This window comes from Chiloscyllium plagiosum, chromosome 9 (genome assembly GCF_004010195.1).
Source record: "Chiloscyllium plagiosum isolate BGI_BamShark_2017 chromosome 9, ASM401019v2, whole genome shotgun sequence".
NCBI lineage: Eukaryota > Metazoa > Chordata > Chondrichthyes > Orectolobiformes > Hemiscylliidae > Chiloscyllium > Chiloscyllium plagiosum.
In genome coordinates this window covers 74,038,517-74,059,761 of record NC_057718.1, presented here as the reverse complement: position 1 = coordinate 74,059,761, position 21,245 = coordinate 74,038,517, and the positions used below count along the sequence as shown (strand labels likewise).

The 21,245-nt window shown below is 41.7% G+C and overlaps 1 protein-coding gene across 6 annotated transcripts in view; it reads right to left on the bottom strand.

Annotated features, from left to right (window-relative positions):
• The window catches only part of snx14 (sorting nexin 14), a 230,521-nt gene that overhangs the window by 73,768 nt on the left and 135,508 nt on the right, over positions 1-21,245 (bottom strand). For 5 of the 6 annotated variants that reach the window (XM_043696231.1, XM_043696228.1, XM_043696230.1 and 2 more), the window contains 3 exons: positions 17,673-17,756; positions 7,054-7,154; positions 1,546-1,657 (listed from right to left, as the gene is read on the bottom strand). In XM_043696231.1, coding sequence (XP_043552166.1) covers positions 1,546-1,657; positions 7,054-7,154; positions 17,673-17,756 — 297 coding nt within the window. The remainder of the gene's footprint in view (positions 1-1,545; positions 1,658-7,053; positions 7,155-17,672; positions 17,757-21,245) is intronic. The other variant, XM_043696229.1, reaches the window with a different exon arrangement.

Below are 21,245 nucleotides of genomic sequence, written 5' to 3'. Positions count from 1 at the left end.
CTCTCTACAATTTAAGTGCTTGCTATATCCATTGAGTATTCGTTGCCAAATTCATTTATACTTTCAGCTTTCATTGTCAGTTCATACTTTCTCATTCCCTCTAGCCTGTGTTGGGATTTAGCTATATAGTAGGAAATTACAACATTTCTCACAATGGACAAACTCGTAACGACACATACACAATCCCCAATTTTAACTCAAAATCTGGATGGTTGAAATCAATTCCTCTGTGAGAGATCTTTTTCGGATTCTCTTGCACAATACTGGCAAGAGTGATTTCAAGATTTAAGAGAGCAAAAACTGAGGTGGATGCACGATGTCAGCACATACACAAAGAGAGGTGCAGAAGGTGATGGTCAGGGTGGGGGGAGCTGGAAACTAAGAGCAGATAATTGTTGATGGAGCATTGAGTGTAATCCTGCTCCTCTGGTCCTCAAAGAATCCTTCCAATGACAAACAAAATTTAAACTTTGTACCTCCTAGCCATGCTCCAATTTGGCACTGTCTGACTATCCACAATTTTAATTATCAATCTCATTGCAGCATTAATGATGTCAATGGGTCATGACCTTCACATTGGAAATATCATTCTAGTTAAAACAGCAGAGGGCTGGAGTGAGACACTAAACCCCCAATCATTATTTCAGCTTCTCTACCAAACCTTGTGAACTCAATCAAAACTGGGCAGTACTAATCAAGCTGAGGTGAAGAAAAGGCAGTAAGTGGAGATGTCAAGAAAAGTTCTAGAACTGATCTGAATCAGAGTTCATTCTTTATTCAGAACTGGATCCATTTGAAATATGTCCCAAACACATTCCAAAACCTCCCCAGGTTAGAGGAATCCAAAACTAATGGGCATAGGTTTAAGGTGAGAGGAGAAAGATTTTGAAGGGTTGTAGAGGGTGATGCGTGTGGAATGAGCTACCAGAGGTAGAGACCATTACAATCACTATATTTCAAAGGCATTTAGAGTGGTATAAGAATAGGAAGAGTTTAGAGGGATATGAACCAAATGCTGGCGAATTGGACTAGATTAATTTAGGATAACTGGTTGGCATGGATGAGTTGAACCAAAAGGTCTGTTTCCATGCTATACAATTCTATGACGCAATGACATGATTACTCAATTTTATAAAAGTACACAATCCCAACATAAAATTTAAGTTCAGATAACTAATTAATCACATACATATTATTTGAATTGCGGTCAATTTCCGAAAAATATATTTTTTGAACCTGAAGAAAATTGCTGGCTGGCTACAGCTAAAGGCATTATGCACTGACACCCACTGCATTGTGACACAAGCATGTTGTTAATCAATGTTTGCATAAAGCTTCATTAATGTCTGTTATTTGCCACATGTTATTATATAAACATATAATAGCACAAGTTTCTAATCTGAATTTCTTTTTAACGTCAAGACTGTGTCTACTTCAATAATTCTGAGTCGTATCAGTTACAATGATGAATTACTCATTTTACATTTTAAAAAAACTAGACTAAATGCAATATGCAGCATGGTCTGAAGAGATCATTATACTCACCCAGATTTACATCCGGAAGAATTTTTTCAAGAAACTGTGATTGACAGCCATCTGGGGATAAAAAATCGGCCAGGAGTTGGCTGTTGCTTAGTTCTGGGTGTTTCAGCAAATTCTATTAATAAAGTTTAAGTATTAAATCAACTTCATGGTTTAACTAGAACATTTGGACCTTAAACACTCAATTTTCCAAATGGGTTATTTTAACCTACTTACTATAATTAAGTTAGCACTTGATTTAGAACTTACAACAGGAAATCTAGACTAACATCATAGTCAGTTATACTATTATGAAATATTCAAGTGAAGGCAGTTCATTCACAACTAATTTCTGAACTTTGTTTAAGGGCATTCTTAGATTATTATCTTTGGAGAAGGACCCCCTTTTTCTCATCTGACTCTTGGAAATATAAATCAAAAACAAGTAAGTTTCCAAACATACTGTGCTGATACCCAGTTCTCACCTCACCATAACCCTTATCTGGTCCACTATCTCTAAATGTCAGATTGCTCAGTTGACGGAGTACAATGAGCAGTAATTTCCTACAAGTAACTATTATTCATCAGCTCCACTGCTCTCCCTGTCAACTATTTAAGCTAATTGGGCCATCTGCAATCTTGGTGTTATATTTGAATGTATGTCGACATCATCATTAAGACTTCCAATTCTCATCTCCATGACATCATCTGATTCCACTCCTGGCTTAGTGCTATTTCCAGCGAAATCCTCTCCAACACCTTTGTTACTTTTTGACTCAACTACTCTAATATACCGCTGGCCAGCATGCCCAGTCCTAACCACTAAATTTGCTGCCATTCAAAACTCTGCTGCCTATCTTAATTCATATCCAATACCATTCTAACCATAATCCCTCAACTCGTTGACCTATACTGCCCCCCTGAATAGCTAACATTTTGATTTTAAAATTCTCATCCTCATTGCCAAAGATCTTACCTCTCCCTATCTACATAACCTTCCTCAGCTTTGCAATCATTCAAAACATTTGCACTCCAAGACGCAGGAGAGTCCCAGACTTCGATCTGCCTTTAGGTTCATCGGCCCTAAGCTCTGGAATTTCCTGTTACTTTCCTCTTTGTTCAAGCTTTTGCCAGCTATTCTAATTTTTTTTTATGTGGCTTGGTGTCATATTTTGTTTTAAAATCTTTTCTCCCCGTGAAACACCCATCCTGTCAAACATTTCAATTACTTAGCCAAAGCAAGGGACTCTTCCAATATTTAAATTAATAGTAAAGGAGAATTATCAATTTCAAATTATTTAAAACAACAGTCCTTTGACTAGGGTGGTTAAAAAGGCATTTGGCACGCTTGCCTTCATTGCTCAGAGCATAGGAACTGGGAAGTCATGTTGAGGTTGTAAAGGACAATGGTGAGGCCTCTCCTGGACTACTGCATCCAGTTTTGGTCGCCCAGTTACAGGATTATCATCATCAAACTGGAGAGGGTTCAGAAGAGATTTACCAGGATGTTGCTGAGTATGGAAGGTTTGAGTTATAAAACAAAAGCTGGAACTACAATCATAACCATAATTAGATCCCAGATGAACCAACATCGCCAGCTGGAAAATACATTGCTTGTTCTGCACTCTATTATAAGTTTTCAGTATAATCTATTGCTCATTCCTATTCATCCCCAACGGTAATGGTGAGTTGCTTCCCTAACCGCTGAAGACAACGTGGTGCAGGCATTCCAGGATTTTATCCCAGTGACAGTTATGGAATGGCAATAGCCTTTCAATAATGTGCTTCCCCCCAAAAAGAAACATCCGAGGTTAAAGTAGCATATTGTCTGTCAGAATTCAGATGAGAAAGGACAGACGATCAGCTAGCTAATAATGGTGGAAAACAGAACATGTGGAAATCAATTAAGATGCAATGTTACTTTGAAAGGGTCACTGGTGGCATCCGTTAGTCTCACGAGACCAGGGATCTGCACCTGGGAAGTCTTACTTCAATCTTTGTTGGTAGAGCAGTGTCTATTGTGGCGATAGAGGCTTACATGGGAGTGGCAGTTTCGACTGCACTTGAAGGCACTGTCGTCCGATGTTGTCTTGGTGCTGTTTTATCGGGGGGAGGGGGTGTATTTTTCTTCAACAGCAAGCCTCAGCTTCTCTTCTCTTTTTAAACTGTGTGTAATTCCAGCCTCCAGTGAGAACAATCGCTTACAATATCATCCCACTTCTCGACGTTCATGTTCAGTGATTTCATGTCTCTCTTGCAAACATCTTTGAAACAAAGATGGGGCTCTCTTGCCACCCTTGAGCTCTCTTGCCAGAGGCCAGTTGCCCGTACAGCAGGTCTTTCAGGATCCTCCTGTCTGATATGTGGCGTACATGGCGCATCCAGCGGAGATGATGTTGTTGGAGCAGGATGAAGAGACTGGGTATCTGGGTGCGGGCCATAACTTCATTGATGGCGACTCAGTCAGTCCACTTGATGCCCAGGATGTGTCTCAGGCTATGAAGGTGGAAGGCGTTGAGACACCGCTCATCTGGAGTAGAGGCTTCAGGTTTCGCAGCCGTAAAGCAGTGTGCTGAGAACGCAGGCCCTGTGGACTGCAACTTTGGTGTGCGTCATCAGCTTTCTGCTCTCCCAGACTCTGTCAGCCTGACAAATGTTGAGGCTGCTCATCTGATCAGTCTGTTGATCTCAGAGTCTAGGGAGAGACTGCCCATGATGGTAGAGCCAAGGCACGTAAACTCATGGACTACCTTCAGCTCATAGTTGTTGATGGTAATGTTGATTGGTAACCAGGACCCAATATGCCGGTCTTCTTCAGGCTGATTATCAAGCTGAAGTCCATAAATCTTGAGAAATTGTCCACAAGGCATTGCAGTTGCTCTTCCAAGTGTATTGCCAGTGCCACATCGTCTACAAACAACATGTCCCTGATGAGTAATTCACAAACCTTGGTTTTCGTCCTCAGCCAGGACAGTCTGAATAGCCTCCCGTCTAATCTGGCGTGGAGGTGGACACCATCAGTTGATGTTCCAAAGGCATGCTTCACCATGTCTGGGAAGATGCCGCCGAACAGGGTGGGGGCAAGAACTCAGCTCTTCTTCACACCACTGCAAATGTTTCCAGGATTTTATCCCAGTGACAGTGAAGGAATGGCAATAGTGTTTCAAAAATGTGCTCTTCCCTCCAAAAAAGAAACACTTGAGGTTAAAGTGGCATATTGTCTGTCAGAATTCAGATAAGAAAAGTCAGACATTCTGTGAGCTAATAATGGTGGAAAGCGAAACATGTGGAAATCAATTAAGATACAAAGTTACTTTAAAAGGGAACATATGCTGAGATGTTAGTTCAACTCAATCTCACAAATTTTTGACAATTAAATGTCAACTGTCTCCCAAGATACTTATCATTAGAGGCAAACATCAAAGGGATATTTTTACCACAAAGTTGAAGAATCTTTTATTATCCAAGAAATTTACTTGGGGTTTATGTTGTTTTATCTGTTAAATTTTTATTTTTGTATAAAGGTGCAGAAAATTACCTCTCCGATGCAGGACTGAAGATATTATAGCACGGATGTACAGGGAGAAACAGACTCTTCTGTCCAACTTGTCCATGCCTACCTGATATCCTAAATTAATCTTGTCCCATTTGTCAGCATTTGGCCCATATCCCTCTAAAACCTTCCTATTCATTCTCATCTAAATGCCTTTTAAATGTTTTAATTGTAAAAGCTTCCACCACCACCTCTGGCAGTTCATTCCACACACTCTCACACATCACCCTCTACAAGAAAAGGTTGCTCCTTAGGTCCCTTTTAAATATATCTCCTCCAACGTTAAATCTACACCGTCTAGTTCTGGATTCTCCCATTCTGGAGAAAAGACCTTGGCTACACATCACATCCATGCCCTCAACATTTTGTAAACCTTAGCCTCTGACATTCCAGGGAAAACAGCCCCAGCCTATTCAACCTCTCCCTATAGCTCAACCCCTCCAATCATGGCAACATCCTTGTAAATCTTATCTGAACCCTTTAAGTTTCACAAACGTCCAAATAACATGCCTGGCAGAGTGCTCAGAGGATGTTCTGGTGTACTGGGGATGTTCTCACTAACATCTTTAACATCTCCCTGAGCTGTGCCATAATTCCAACATGCTTCAAGGTTACTGCCATCATCCCCGGGCCGAAGAAATCTTCAACATCCTGTCTCAATGACTACTGCCCTGTTGCGCTTACACCCAATATACAGTGCTTTGAGAGGCTCATGATGAGGCATATTAAGACCCTGCTGCCCTCCTCACTAGACACCTTGCACTTTGTGTATCGACCAAACCGTTCAACAGAAGATACCATTTCCACCACCCTCCATCTGGCCCTCACCCACCTGGAGAAGGAGGACACCTACGTCAGACTACTGTACATAGACTTCAGTTCTGCATTTAACACAATCATTCCTCAGCACCTGACTGGAAGGCAGAGTCTGCTAGGCCTAAATACCTCCCTTTGTAACTGGATCCTGGACTTCCTGACTGGGAGACCTCAGTCAGCCCGGATTGGAAACAGCATTTCCAACATCATCACCTTGAGCACGGGGTCACCCCAGGGCTGCGTGCTCAGTCCACCGCTGTTCACCTTGCTGACACATGACTGTGCAGTGATGCACAGGTCAAATCACATCATCATGTTCACTGACGATAAGACTGTAATGGGTCTCATCAGCGCAAATGACGAGTCAGCATACAGCGAGGAGGTGCAGCAGCTAACGGACTGGTGCAGAGCCAACAACTGGTCTCTGAATGTGGACAAGACGAAAGAGATGGTTGTTGACTTCAGGAGGGCACTGAGCAACCACTCTCCGCTAGACATTGACGTCTCTCCTGTAGAGATCGTGAAGAGCACCAAAGGAATCCTGATGAAGGGCTTTTACCCGAAATATCAATTTTCCTGCTCCTTGGATGCTGCCTGACCTGCTGTTCTTTTCCAGCACCACAATCTTGACTCATATTCCCACTTTAGCCCATACCCCTTTAAATTCTTGAAATTTCTCTTTCTTGAATATATTCAGTGACTTTGCCTCCACGGGCTTTAGTGATAGAGAATTCTACGGGTTCACCACCATTGAGATGAGAAGTATTTCCACATCGCAGTCCTAAATGGCCTAATCTGTATTCTGAGACTGGGGCCACTGGGCATAGACTTCCTAACCATGGAAAACATCCTTTCTGCACCTAGTCTGTACAGCCTGGTAAAATTTTGTTCATTTCAATCAAATCCACTTTTATCTTTCTAAATTCTAGTGAATATAATTCCAGCCAAACCAAACTCTCTTTGTTTGACAGCCCCTCGGTATCGGCCAAATGAGCCTCTGCTGCACGTCTTCTATGGCAGGTCCATATCCTTTCATAATTAGGGTAAACCAAAACTTCAAGCAAAACCTTGCATGTCTTAACAAGACAATGTATAACTGCAGTAAGACATCCCTACTTCTGAACTCACATTAAAAATACATCGACAAATTAGATTTTACATACCTGCAGATATTCCTGAAACTCTTCTCGTTTAGAATTTAGGAAATCAAAGTTCTTGGATCCAATGAGTCGCTTTGAAGGAAGCTGCGCATCTGGGAAAGATCCTGAAAACACAAATCAGTCAATAAATTGCCGATAGGTATATATCCTTTTGGTTTTCTAGACACTGAACTAATGCACTACCAAAACACAAGCTCAGGTATTGTCCCCTTGTACCCCACAGACATTGATAATTCATTTTGGCGGTTTCTATTTCTGAATCAAGCTAATTAATATATTAAGACAAGAAAACAATGTTGCTGAGGTGTCTTAGAAGGGTCTTCAAATGAGGCCATCCAATCAGAGCTTAAAAATTAAAAAAAAGTGATTACCTTACTGTAGTTATACTAGAGGCCTCCCAACTGTAAGAGGGAGATATTGGTGCAGATATGTAGGCAAATCACAAAGCTGGCAGAAAAATATGGTTACAGTTGTAGGGGACTTCAACTTTGCTAACACAAAATGAAATTGCTTTAGTGTGAAAGGATTACATAGGGTGGAACTTATAACATGCATTCAAGAGAGTTTTTTGTGCCAATACATGGACAGTCTTGATAGACCAGTGCTAGAGCTAATACTTGGGAAAGAAGCCAGTCAAGTGGTTAAAGTTTCAGTTGACAAGAATTATGGGGATAGTGACCCCAATCTTTTCAAAGTCATTATAGAAAGGATAAGGGCAGTACTGAAGTTAAGTGTCTAGCTTGACAGAAGTCCAATTTCAATTCATTAGATAGGATCTGGAAAACAGAATGGGAGCAGCTACTTGCAGATAAGTCTATATTTGGAAAGGTGGTGTCTCTTAAAAGTAGTATGGAGGGAATTCAGAGCCATTGTGGACCTTTCAGAGTGAAGGGCAAGGGCACCGTGCCAGGGAACCCAGAATATCAAGGAATATTGAGTCTGATAAAAGAAAAAGGAAGCACGTGTCAGGTACAGCACACTAAAAATGGAAGAGGCCATTCAAAAATAGGAAATTGCTTAAAAAAGTTAGGAGGGCAAAGAGCAGTCTCAAAATATTTTTAGCAGATGGAATCAAGGGAAACCTCCAGGCTTCAGCCAGCATATTAAGGCTAAGAGGATCATCAGGGACAGAGTGGGACTTACTTGAGCCTAAAGGGAGAATCTGTGCAAGGAGCTAATGGATGTGAGTGACTATGTCTTTGGTACAAGTTCCACAAATAGCTTAACTAATGATGGTCAATAATGCTTCCCAGATTTGCATTTTACATCTCATTCTGAAAGATTCCTCACATCAAGATCCTCAAGTGGCTTTTTAATTGTCCTGCAAAACATGTTATAACTACTTGAGGTTGGATGGGCCGGACAAAATGATGAATTTATGAAAATGGACAATCGATGAAGCATGCTGGGAAATTGAGACTAGCCTTGACCAAAGCGACTGTTTCATAAACACGCTGCAGAATCCAGACAGGCTGTAGCTACAAACAGACAGTGTTAACCCAGCAGCTGCAGACAATACAAAATGCACTTTGACTTGTATTAAATAGAATTAATCTGAGTGCCATCCCCAGGACAATTGGAAATCCGAGTTGTTTGCCAGACACAGGGGCACCTTACACCCTTATTTGGAAAGGGCTCCCTGACCTCTGTGCACCTAACACATCCAGGAATGGATGCCCAAGGACCACCCTGCCATTAGCACGACAACACATGGTTGAGTCCGATTGCTCAGGATGATCAAGCCCTGATTGATTTTTGGAGGACACTAAAGGACTGGAACAACTACCAAGTATACAAATCATTGCAACAACATCCACAGGAGCAGTAGCTTGAAATGAACCACTGTGAAGGTAAGACACCCCTGGGACCACAGGAAGATGACCAGATGATCACCACCACGTGGATCAAAACCAAGATCTAGTATGGTGGTATATGATCATCCAAGTTAAAGCACAAGGTAGTTCATTAGATTTATAGGATAAATTGTTAGTTTATAGTGCATTTAATTGTTACAGTATTAATTGTGTTAAATAAATAAATATCATTTATTTTTATTAAGAGCCAACTTGCAGTTTCTTTGCTCGATATAAGAGTTAAAACTTAGTGTGGCAGATACAACAAACTGGCACCCCAGATGGGATCTTGAGAAGAAATGACTGTCATATTGAGATCGAAGCCCATAGAACCTCATATTCCTTGAGATTTTGCCTGAGCTGATTGTTTTGAGGACACAAAGATCAGGAATTCAAGAAAATGAAAGGAACAGAAAGATCTAAACAGAACTGTTCTTTAAAAGAAAAAGCCAACAGGTATTTACTCCTGATCAAGCAAACAGAGTGCGTCTGCGTGCGCTCATTTGCATGCGCAATCCTCCGTGGGATAGGCAAGATAAAACATGGAAATTCGGCAGAGACCCGGTAGGATCATGACCAGAAAATAGTGAAAGCCGTACCCTCAGTCTGATTCACATCCCATACCCCTTTGTTAATCGAGAATGGCAGAGAAAGACACTAGAGTAGAAGATTGTCCCATTTGGGAAAAGAAGCTAAGGCAATACATTAGTAAGAAAAGGTGGCCTATACAGGCAGAATTTTGTTGAAACGATGAAATGGGACCAGGATCCCTAGGACAAAAACACTGGAAGGGTTTTAGGAAAATTCAAGGGAAGCAGGCGTCCAAGCCTGAAAAAGTCACAGCAATGAGGTGCGGTCTGTGACAATTGTTAGGTACAGAGTAGGAATTGAAAACAGTCCGTAAAGAATTAGAGGACACAAAAATGGAAATCATGGAGTTAAAACTGAAAAACTCAGCTCAGAACCAAAGAAATCAGCAAACTAATGATACATGAGGCAACTCCAAACCCAGTGAGAGAGCATACCAGGATACCTAATGCACAGTGTCAGCTAAAGATGTTGGTGATAATGGAGTGAAGAAATTGAGAAATAAATGCGCAGATTAACAGGCAGTAGTAAAGGTAATTCACCAGATAGATTGGGAAAAGAAACAGGCAGCTGTGCCTGCAGGAGATTGAGAAGTTAAAAGCCCAACTTTCAATCCGCAATGGAATAATGTGCGAATATGGGGAAGTTAAAGCTGAAGGGGAAGGTCAGAAGATAGACTGGGATGAACTCAGGGAAGACACGCAGCATTATACCATGTGCACGGAAGACTGGGGTCTGCCCCCATCCTTCTCAAAGGAGTCAACTCCTTCAGCACCCCCTGGGGACACCCAGTGTTGCAATGAACCTGATTACCACCAAAAGATGCATTGGGACGCCAATGCCCATCAATAACATACATTACCCTATTTTAAGTGGCACAATTAGCGGAAATTACTAAAAAATTCCAGACTTTGAGCCATCGGCTGATCCATTTACATTCTTTGAAAGGGTCAGGCAACAAAAGGTTTTACATAGGTTATATGAGAGAGAGAGGAAGTAAAACTCATTGTAATGTGTCTGAGCCAGTCAGTGCAGTCTGCAATCTCAGCCCCACTAAACGTAGGGGATGGAATCCTCACCGCTATGAAAAACGCGATTCTAACAGCAATTAGGTTCAAAGGAGACCCCAGAGATGGGTTAAACAAGTGTAGGCAAAAGAAAGGAGCACATCTAACAGCCTTTGACAATAGTTTATTTTTCGGGAGTCTACAAAGACATAAACAGGGGTCAACTATTCGGGCTGACTCAACTAAGTGGGCTAGGACATAAGTTTCCCATGACACCCTACAGAGCATGAAGGACTGTGTGAATTTCAATCGCACAGAGCCAAGCCACAAAGAGGCATGGTTTCTGAGAAGTATGTCCCGGGTGTGGGAGAAAAAAGCCCATAAACTAAACAAGAGCAAAAAGAGAGAAAGGACTGAAAAATGATTCCTTTCCAAACCTCCAACCAGAGTCCGGTGTGGAGGAATGAAGGAAGTGGAACCCAAAGGAACCCAGTTCAACCTAGTGAGCCATGGGGAGAGATAGAGGGGCACAGCAATGGAAACACTTGGCAACCAGTGTAGTGCTACCACTGTCAGCCTCAGGACAGTAAGCATGAGAATGTAGCACCCACATGTGGCCATACTCGCAGGCACAGGGACCACTGACCACAGCGGAATCAAGGGGTGATAGAGGGAGCCACCAACTCCCTTTAGAAGGCCCAACTTGGCAGGGTCCGGTCCATGCTGTGGACACTAGCCAACCCAAGTGCCCTCCTGAATCCAAACCTATGAGGCATCCACATGACAGTTGGCTTCTGTGTCCCCCAGTATGGATGTGCAACATGGAGTGAGTGTGTATATCGACCACTAGTCAATGGTGAGGTAGAAGGCCACCCCATAGAATTTCTTTGGGATAGCAGAGTTTCCCACACAACTCTGAACACCAAGATTTAATGATCTGCCCTGGCGGACCACAGGGACTACTGTTTTAAATGGATTTACTGGCCATGTTCAGGAGGGGTACATTACTGAACCGACAGAATTTAAATTAGGTGACATAACATGCCAGCACCCTGCTAACTTAGTCAACTGTCCCCCAAGTACAGAATACATACTAGGCATCGATTACATGACTAGGTACAATCTTACTTTTGATCCAGTGAATGCCTGCATATGGCAGATGTCTCCAGTTAGCAATGCCCCACCTATTATTTCAACAGGAAATTATGCTAATGAGATCAGCGAAATAGGGGAGTTTTGATTCAATTTCATAACAATGACCAAGAATCTGACTCAAACAGGTGTTTGTAAAACTCAAAGGGCTATTCGCCCAGCATAAACATAACTGTGGGCATATCCCAGGAGAAGTGATAATTGAGGGGTCAGACCTGAGACAGCAACAACAATACAGTTTCCCCTGACAAGCAGAGGGGGAGGTGGCCAAGGTGATTGACAGTCTGTTACAGTAAGGAGTGCTGCAACCTGTAGCCTCCATTAATAATGCTCCAGTTTGGCCAGTCAAGAAGCCAGATGGTTCATGGCATTTAACCACCAATTATCGGTAGCTTAATAAAGTCACCCCCCTCATTGCACCAACAGTAGCCAGCAGCCCTGCCACAATAATGAAGCAAGCCACGCAAGTAAAGTACTTCACAGTACTTGATATCAGGAATGGTTTCTGGTCCCATACCCTTGTCATATCCTGTCAGTACAAATTCACATTTACCTTTCAGGACCAGCATTATACCTGGACCTGTCTACCCCAAGGATTCTATAACTCACCCTTGATTTTTTCATGGACAATCAGCCAAGGGACTAGAAAGGTTTCCTCGGCCTGACTGCCTAATCCAATATGTAGATGACCTACTCCTACAAATCGAAACAAAGGAGCACATCCAACTCCTAGACAAATTACTCGACCTTTTACGTGTGCTCGGTTGTAAAATAAATCCAAAGACGGCGCAAATTCTACAGCCTACGGTTACATACTTGGGAACGATAGTCACCCATGGGAAAAGAGAGATAGACCAAAAGCGAATAGATTCCAAAGCATGATTCAGACTCCTCCAAGATGTTTGTGCCCTCCAATCTTTCCCAGGTCAGTGGGATACTACAGGAACCACATTGATGAGTTCGCTACCAAGGGAGCCCCACTCTCAGATGCTGAAAAATACCACTACCTGGAATTGGACATCCCAACATACAAAGGCAGTAACTGATTTAAAACACACTCTCGCAACAATACCTGCCTTATTAGTTCACAACCCTGACTTACACCTTAGAAGTTGCAGTCACAGACCAGATATCTGCTGTTCTACTGCAAAAGCAGCAGGGTAGGCCAGACATAGTGGCGTATGTCCCCAGGGTCCTACAGCCCAATGGAGCAAGGATATCCATGTGCGAATGACAACATCTCGCAGTCTTTAGGGCAGTTCAGTATTTCAACTACATCATTGGTTTAAATCGTGCAGCCTAATCCAGCTCCTGCTGAATGGCTGAATCAAAGATGGCTCACTGAGCCAGTTCAAGCTGCACGATGTCCTGACCTTGAAGTGGTAGAGTCCATCAGTCAGATGGACCAAGGTGCCCACCTACCGAGCTAATAACCTAAATTATGGGGAAGATCCGCATGACTGCCAAATCATAGCCACTAAACACCCCACTGGTGCTTTTATACCAAAACAGTTTGAGAAATTATTAGGAATGAGACAAAGTGATAGGCAGGCAGTCTCTGCAATCAAAATCTATATAGATGGATCTACCATCGAGGATGGCAGTCGGATCACTAGTTGTGGGTTACACATGATTGACAGTCAAGGACAGCCATTGGTTGAACCAGCTTTAAAATTACCCAGCCATTTAAGTGCACAAACTGCAGAATTAACAGCTGTGGCCTATGCAGTCAGCTACCCGATCTGTTCCCTTCACCTGCATATATGTACACTGATAGCACATCTGTGTGCAACAGCTTCACTGACTTTTTACCATTATGGGAAGGAAGGGGTTTTATTTCTGATGATGGGAAACCCCTACCATCAGCCCCCTTATTAAAATACGTACTGCAGGCAACCAGTGGAAGGAAATACAGTATAATTAAAATTAGAAGCTACCATAAAACATCCTCAGAAGGTAACCACAGAGCAGCTGAACTACCTAAGAGAGGGACTCATGGAGATTTTGGAAGCCCCCCACAGGAGAATAGGCAAATGCAGTCATTGTAAGCCAAACAAACTGAGGACCGACAATATAGAGGATGCACAACACGAAATAATTCTTCAAACGGATTGTGGGAGCAGGATATCCAGAGGCTTATGCCAAATGAAGGGATAACTACAGGTATGGGACGGATTGGTAGTAAAAACAGGAGAAATCAAACCATATATCAATACCAAGGTGGGCATGGGCACCAGGGAATAGAGGCCACTACGAACGATTGAAAGAACGGCTTGTTGGCCTGACTTACACAAGGATGTAGAGTTGAAAATTGTGGTGCTGGAAAAGCGCAGCAGGCCAGGCAGCATCCGAGGAGCAGGAGAATCGATGTTTCGGGCATAAGCCCTTCTTCAGGCTTATACCTGAAACGTTGATTCTCCTGCTCCTCGGATGCTGCCTGGCCTGCTGCGTTTTTCCAGCACCACACTTTTCAACTCTGGTCTCCAGCATCTGCAGTCCTCACTTTCTCCTTACACAAGGATGTCGCTAATTACATAGCAAACTGTCTGGTCTGTGCCAAAAATAATCCAGAAAGGGAGAACTAAGGCACAACCATCCAGTGGAAGGGCCCTGGACAAATCTACAAATTGATTATACCCCTTTTATCATGTAGGAACAGATTTATCTATAATCTACTCATCATAGGCATTTTCACATAATGGGTCAAGACTTTTTCCATTGGGACAAATACAGCCAAAACAATCTCTCAAATCCTAACACAACAGGTATTTACAAGATCGGGTCTACCCCTCAGTCTCAAGTTAGATCGGGGAATCCATTGCACTGGCCAAGTCATACAGAATGTGATAACGATACGTGGTATCAAGCAGAAATTCCACTTTGCATACCACCCCCAATCGAGTGGGATTGTGGGAAGGATGAACTGCACTCGAAAAGAGATGATTAGGAAAATGGTGCAGCAGAACAATAAACTTGGGACACAGTACTCCTGTTTGTCCTCATGATGGTACCCAACACTTTCTGCCAATCCAAAAGTATATTCCCAAACCCTGATAACCAGCCACCCCATGAAATGGAGTTGATTATTTGTTCAGTCTTGACTTTACAGAACTTGCCCTCACCCATGAAAATATTCAGTTAGCAGCAGCTGTTAGGTTAGGGTAAAAAGGAAAATGAGCAAGGCTTACTTTGACAGTAAAGTTAACCCTTTCAAATACCCAACAGGACAACAGATGATGCTCCAGATAAACCACCCTAGTTCCTTTCTCTCACCTTAATATTCAGGTCTACACACCCTGGTGGATAAGGCAAGCCCCTCAATATACAAGGTTCTACAAGCTAAAGGAAAGACTGGTTGGTACCAATGTAAACCAATTAAAAGACTATGGCACACAACACAGCCACTCTCACCACCTTACTATATGTGTGGTAGATGATACTGCCTTAGAGCAAATAACCAGACCAAGGATACCCCTGACACATCCTCAAGACAGACCTCATCCCTGATGAAAACCATACTTTTCCATCACAACCACCGACTGCAGCTTCAATGCCTAAGAAAGCCCCAGATGGTTTAATTGATTTAATGGATGGACTCTCTAACAAATTGGAACAACTTGCTAATAACTGACAGCATGGACATACAACATATTTCAATCATTCAAGACATGGCGGAACTCCACAATAACCCCCTGACAGACAGGAAACTGAACAAACCCAACTCATTACTCAAATCCCAGACAGTGTACCCACAACATAAACACATGACAATACTAAAACGGAAAAACAGACTGACCCAGACCATTAAATAGTATCATCCAACATTCAGGGTATCACTGCTAGAGGGAATGATAGGACATGGACATGGAAACCGGGAGGATACAATATTGCCATACCCCTCAGAGAGTGAGGATTCACAACACACTGATGAGTCTTTGTGGGTGCTTATTTGATGAATGCACTCATTCATGAATCCAGATGATGAAACAGCTCCTGACAGCCACCCAAGGCGAGGTACAAATGTTTCTGATGATTCAAACTTTCACTCATTTCATACATCTCTGTTGTCCCAGTGGGACAAACTCTTATTTGTTTACTTGCTGATGGGAGTCATTCTGCCCACGGTCACAACCATTGTCGCCTTCACATTTCCTTTATCTTTGTCTTCAATTTCCTCCATAGGTCACAATGACCACTTCGTCTTTATACTTAATTCACTGGTCATGATGACCGCCTCATTTCAGTCTTTTGGGCCCACTCCATGGTCAGCCCATTTAAAACTATCCTGAACCCCTACCACTAGGGACCAAGGTTGGAGCCTACCAGCGCTCTAAACCCGACTTGGGGTTCACATTCCTATTCATTTTTAAAAAGTGGAAGAGAGGGTTAGGGCATATGCTTTACATTTGTTTGAAACTATTGAGATGTTAAACAAGGATAACAGCAGAAACAACCTTGATCACTGCCCAGGACAATCACGACCACGCAGTACATAATCAATATCTGTTTCATCGGGATAGTCATCAGCACCGGAAACAACACACAAGAAACACCAAACAGTCCAGGATAAATATTTGTTAGACGAGAAAATATTAGTTAACATGTCATTTGTAAAGAATGTTCTATCCTATTGTTTGGATGAAATATTCCCCAGTTTTATAATGCTTGTTTTTGCTATGAATTTATTTTTATATCTATTTATTTGAATCTACCACTACTGGCTCATTTGTACTCAGCAAACCTTACTTGATCACTGTTCACTCCGGTTTTATAAAGTTTGTTTTACTTTTCCGTTTCTCGTTATGAATTTTTTGTGAATGGGTTTGTTTCTCCAATACCTTTACTTATTCTAATTTACAATATTTGCTTGATTAGCAGTTAAGTCCGAAGTTTGATATTCCATTTAGATATAGTTTGATGAAATTTGCTTGATCTTAGTTAGGTATGATTTTCAAGTATGCTAGCTGCGAGAGTTTAGCTGTTTAAGTATATGTTGTGCTTTGCTTGAGCCTGAATGATAATGTAGTCACCGCATGAAATTGATCTGTGATCATGTGATCCATCATGCTTCGTGTTCAGGATCAAGAAGAGGAACTGTGGCTGGATGGGCCGCTCAAAATGATGGATTTATGAAAATGGACAATAAATGAGGCACACTGGGAAATGGAGACCAAATCAGTCACCTTGTAAACATGCTGCAGAATCCAGACAGATTGCAGCTTCACAGACTGACAGAGTATGCAATTAACCAGCAACTCAAGACAATACAATACGCACTTAAATTTGTATTAAATAGAATCAACCTGAATGCCATCCCAGGACAATTGGAAACAAGTTGTTTGCCAGTCACAGGGGTGCCTCACACTCTTATTTGGAAAGGACTACCTGACTTATGTGCACCTAACACCTCCAGGAATGGATGTCCAAGGACCACCCTGTCATCGACATGTCAATGCCTGGTTGGGTCCAATCTCTCCCAAAAGGGCTGGAACAACTACTAAATATACAAATTGCCATGACAACATCCTCAGGAGCAGTAACTCGTGACGAACCACTGTGAAGAGAAGACATCCCTAGAAACACCAGGAGAAGATAACCAGACAATCACTACTATGTGGTTCATGACCAAAATCTGTGTGGTAGTATCTGATCATCCAGAGTTACGTTAAAGCACAAGATAGTTGATTAGATTTATAGTGTAAATTGTTGGTTTCTATGTATTTTATGGTTATAGCATGAATTGTGTTAAATAAATAGGATTGCTTATTAAGAGTCGACTCGCAGTTTCTTTGCTCGATGTAAGAGTTAAAACACTGTGTGGCAGTACTCGACTGTAAATTCAAGACGAGAATCCTGCATACATTTAACAAAATACATATCTCACCATCTCAAAAAATGGATGTAAACGTGAAACTAGTTTCACAGTCACAAATTGGCCTGTACTCAGAAGTAAATACTCTTGTTTTAAATTCATGACGTAAACTGATTCACTGGACATAGTATATTTTGTTCACCACTTTACCATGAAACTCGGTAAGCTTCGATTCAAGGACGTAAAATTCAAAATATCTTCGGTAAACAAAGCAGTTTTCATTTTCACGTCCTTCTGAAAAGCAGAGCAAAATCAATTGGAAAAGACTGTAGAAACATTAAAGGAAATCAGTTACATGTAACGTAATAACTAAAATAATTATTGTTGCTATGATTAAACACACTATGAGGAATAGCTACAGTTGTACTGTTAAAATGTTGAAGACTAAGAAAAAATTAGGACAGTACAAAAAGTATTCATGACGTAACAAACGATGCTCACTAAATGATGAAAACAAAGGAAAGTCTGTCCAGCAATACAGATTCAACTCAACTAGATGGCAGGGTATTTACAGTTTTTAGCAACTATCATGTCAGCTTAATGAAATGTTGAAGACATGATAGCAAAAATGAAAGCTCAGATGTCAGCATCCCATACTTTTTCAAAGTAGTACATCAGTTACATTATGCTTTGACAGTGACTAAACATGTTTGTTAAAATTTGGATTTTGTTACTAAAAATTAATTTTTATAATGGGAGCAAAAAAGAAAAAGTTAACATTTCAGTCCAAGGTTAACTGAACTAATGAATTTGGTAGCAATGTCGGGATGGGGAAGGGGAGGGAGAAGGAAACAGAGGAGACAATTTTAAGATTATACTCCCTTGTTCTGACTTTCCCAGCAGTGGGAATCAATTATCAGTACTAGGTGAAGGAGGGTCGGTATGCATCATCACCACCAGGAAAAAAACAGGTGATCAAAGATTATAAAAACTGTATTGATATTTCTCGCACTTATATTTTATGGTTGTGTATAGTATTGCAAAAGGTGGTTGCACCAGCAATAGAACCCTAAACAAAGTAACTTTCGACAATATCTTTCGCCAGTATTCACACTGGAAAAATACAATGCTATAGAGGAGAATACAAAGAGACAAGCTATTGGACTAGAGGGGATTGAGGTTCACAGGGAGGTGTTAGCAATTCTGAGAAGTGTGAAAATAGATAGGTTCCCTGGATCAAATGGAATTTATCCTTGGATTCTCTGGGAAGCTAGAGGAGATTGCAGAGCCTTTGACTTTGATCTTTATGTCGTCATTGTCTACATAAATAGTGCCAGAAGACTGGAGGATAGCAAAAGTTGTCCCCTTGTTCAAGGAGAGTGAAGACAACCCTGGTAATTATAGACCAGTGAGCCTTAGTTTGGTTGTAAAGTGTTGGAAAGGGATAAAAGAGATACGATTTATAATCATCTAGAAAGGAAGAATTTGATTTGGGATTGATACAGTTTTGTAAAGGGTAGATTGTGCCTTACAAACCTTATTGAGTTGACCAACAGCTGGATGAGGGTAATGCAGTTGATGTGGTGTACATGGATTTCAGTAAGGCGTTGACAAGGTTTCCCAAGGTAGGCTATTGCAGAAAATACTGAGGCATGGGATGGAGGGTGATTTTGCAGTTTGGATCAGAAATTGGCTAGCTGTAAGACAACAGAGGGTGATGGTTGTTGGGAAATGTTCATTCTGGAATTCAGTTGCTAGTGATGTACCGCAAGGATCTGTTTTGGGGCCACGGCTGTTTGTCATTTTTATAAATGACCTGGATGAGAGCATAGAAGGTAGAGTTGGTAAATTTTCAGATGACAGCCAGGTCGGTGGAGTTGTGGATAGTGCCAAAGGAATGTTGCAGATTACAGAGGGACATAGATAAGCTGCAGAGCTGGGCTGAGAGGTGGCAAGTGGAGTTTAATGTGGAAAAGCGTGAGGTGATTTGCTTTAGGAGGAGTAAGAGGAATACAATTTACTTGGCTAATGGTAAGATTCTTGGTACTATAGATGAGCTGAGTGTTCATAGATCTCTGAAAGTTGCCACCCAAGTTGATAGGGTTGTTAAGAAGGCGCACAGTGTGTTAGCTTTTATTGGTAAAGGGATTGAGTTTCCGAGCTATGAGGCCATGTTGCAGCTGTACAAAACTCTGGTGCAGCCACACTTAGAGTATTGTGTAGTCCTGGTCACCGCATTATAGGAAGAATGTGGAAGCTTTGGAAAAGGTGCAGAGGAGATTTACTAAGAATCGGACGGCACGGTGGCACAGTGATTAGCACTGCTGCCTCACAGCGCCAGAGGCCCAGGTTCAATTCCCGCCTCAGGTGACTGACTGTGTGGAGTTTGCACGTTCTCCTCCGGGTGCTCCGGTTTCCTCCCATAGATGTACAGGTGAATTGGCCATGGTGGGTTTCGCTTCGGCGGGTCGGTGTGGACTTGTTGGGCCGAAGGGCCTGTTTCCACACTGTAATCTAATTTTAAAAAGTTGCCTGGTGTGGAGGGAAGGTCTTATGAGGAAAGGCTGAGGTTCTTGAGGCTGTTTTTGTTAGAGGGATGTTTAAGAGGTGACTTTATTGAGACGTGTAAGATGATCAGAGGATTAGATAGGGTGGATAGTGAGAGCCTTTTTCCTCAGATGGTGGTGGCTAGCACGAGGGGACATTGCTTTAAACGGAGGAGTGATAGATATAGGACAGATATCAGAGGTAGTCTCTTTACTCAGAGTAGTAGGGGCATGGAACTGCCTGCAATAGTAGTAGACTTGCCAACTTCAAAGGCATTTAAATGGTCATTGGATAAATATGTGGACGAAAATGGAATAGTCTAAGTTAGATGGGCTTGAGACTGGTTCCACAGGTTGGCACAACATTGAGGAATGAAGGATCCGTACTGCGCTGTAATGTTCTGTGTTCTACAAGTTGGAACTCTGTCGCAACTCTGTTTTAATCCTGTTTCTGTACTATTATTTGAAAGGTGTCATTATTAAATGCTATTTTTCTCCTCACCATAAACACAATATTTATGCTGGTTTCAAATGTTCTCAATTTGAGATTACACCTCATAGTGAATAATAATATGGAACAATTACTTTAATTGGATGGAGGTCCAACTAACAAAAGATTAAACTGTATTAAGACAAACCATCTTAAAATAATACACAACAGGGAAGTGTATCTTAATTGCTTAGAATTAGGAATGTATAATTTAAAATTAGTTTTAACATATTATATTTCAAGTATTTCACTGTTGAATTTGACACAGAGGTCAGATTAGAGAATTATCCCAGGTAATCATAGCCTCTTCAGTAAGACAAGTGACCAGAATCTTGGCAGCATTCCCATGTTTTGAGTCAGAAAACATACAAAACATGAACAAATTTGTAAATGGCAGTAGCTTCAAGTCCACATTTTCTGATACTTCTGATACTTTAATGTCTACTTTGTCTCTTGTGACCATTTTATTCTCCCAGACCTAGTCCAAAAATATTCTTTGCTGCCAATAGCCTGTTTCCTTTCCCAGTCTGGGTAGTTTCTAATCCAGGAGCAATTTTTATTGTGAAGACTACCCTGTACATTCTTCCCTCAGGATAAAGTCTAGCAAGGCTTACAGCTTTGTTCAGATTCTCCTTAATTTTAGGATCTCCAATCTGAGCATGAACTTCCACCCACATTCTGCATGAACAATACAGTCAGCATTTTTTCTGCTTCTCTGCTCTCTCTCACATCCATACAGGCTGGCTT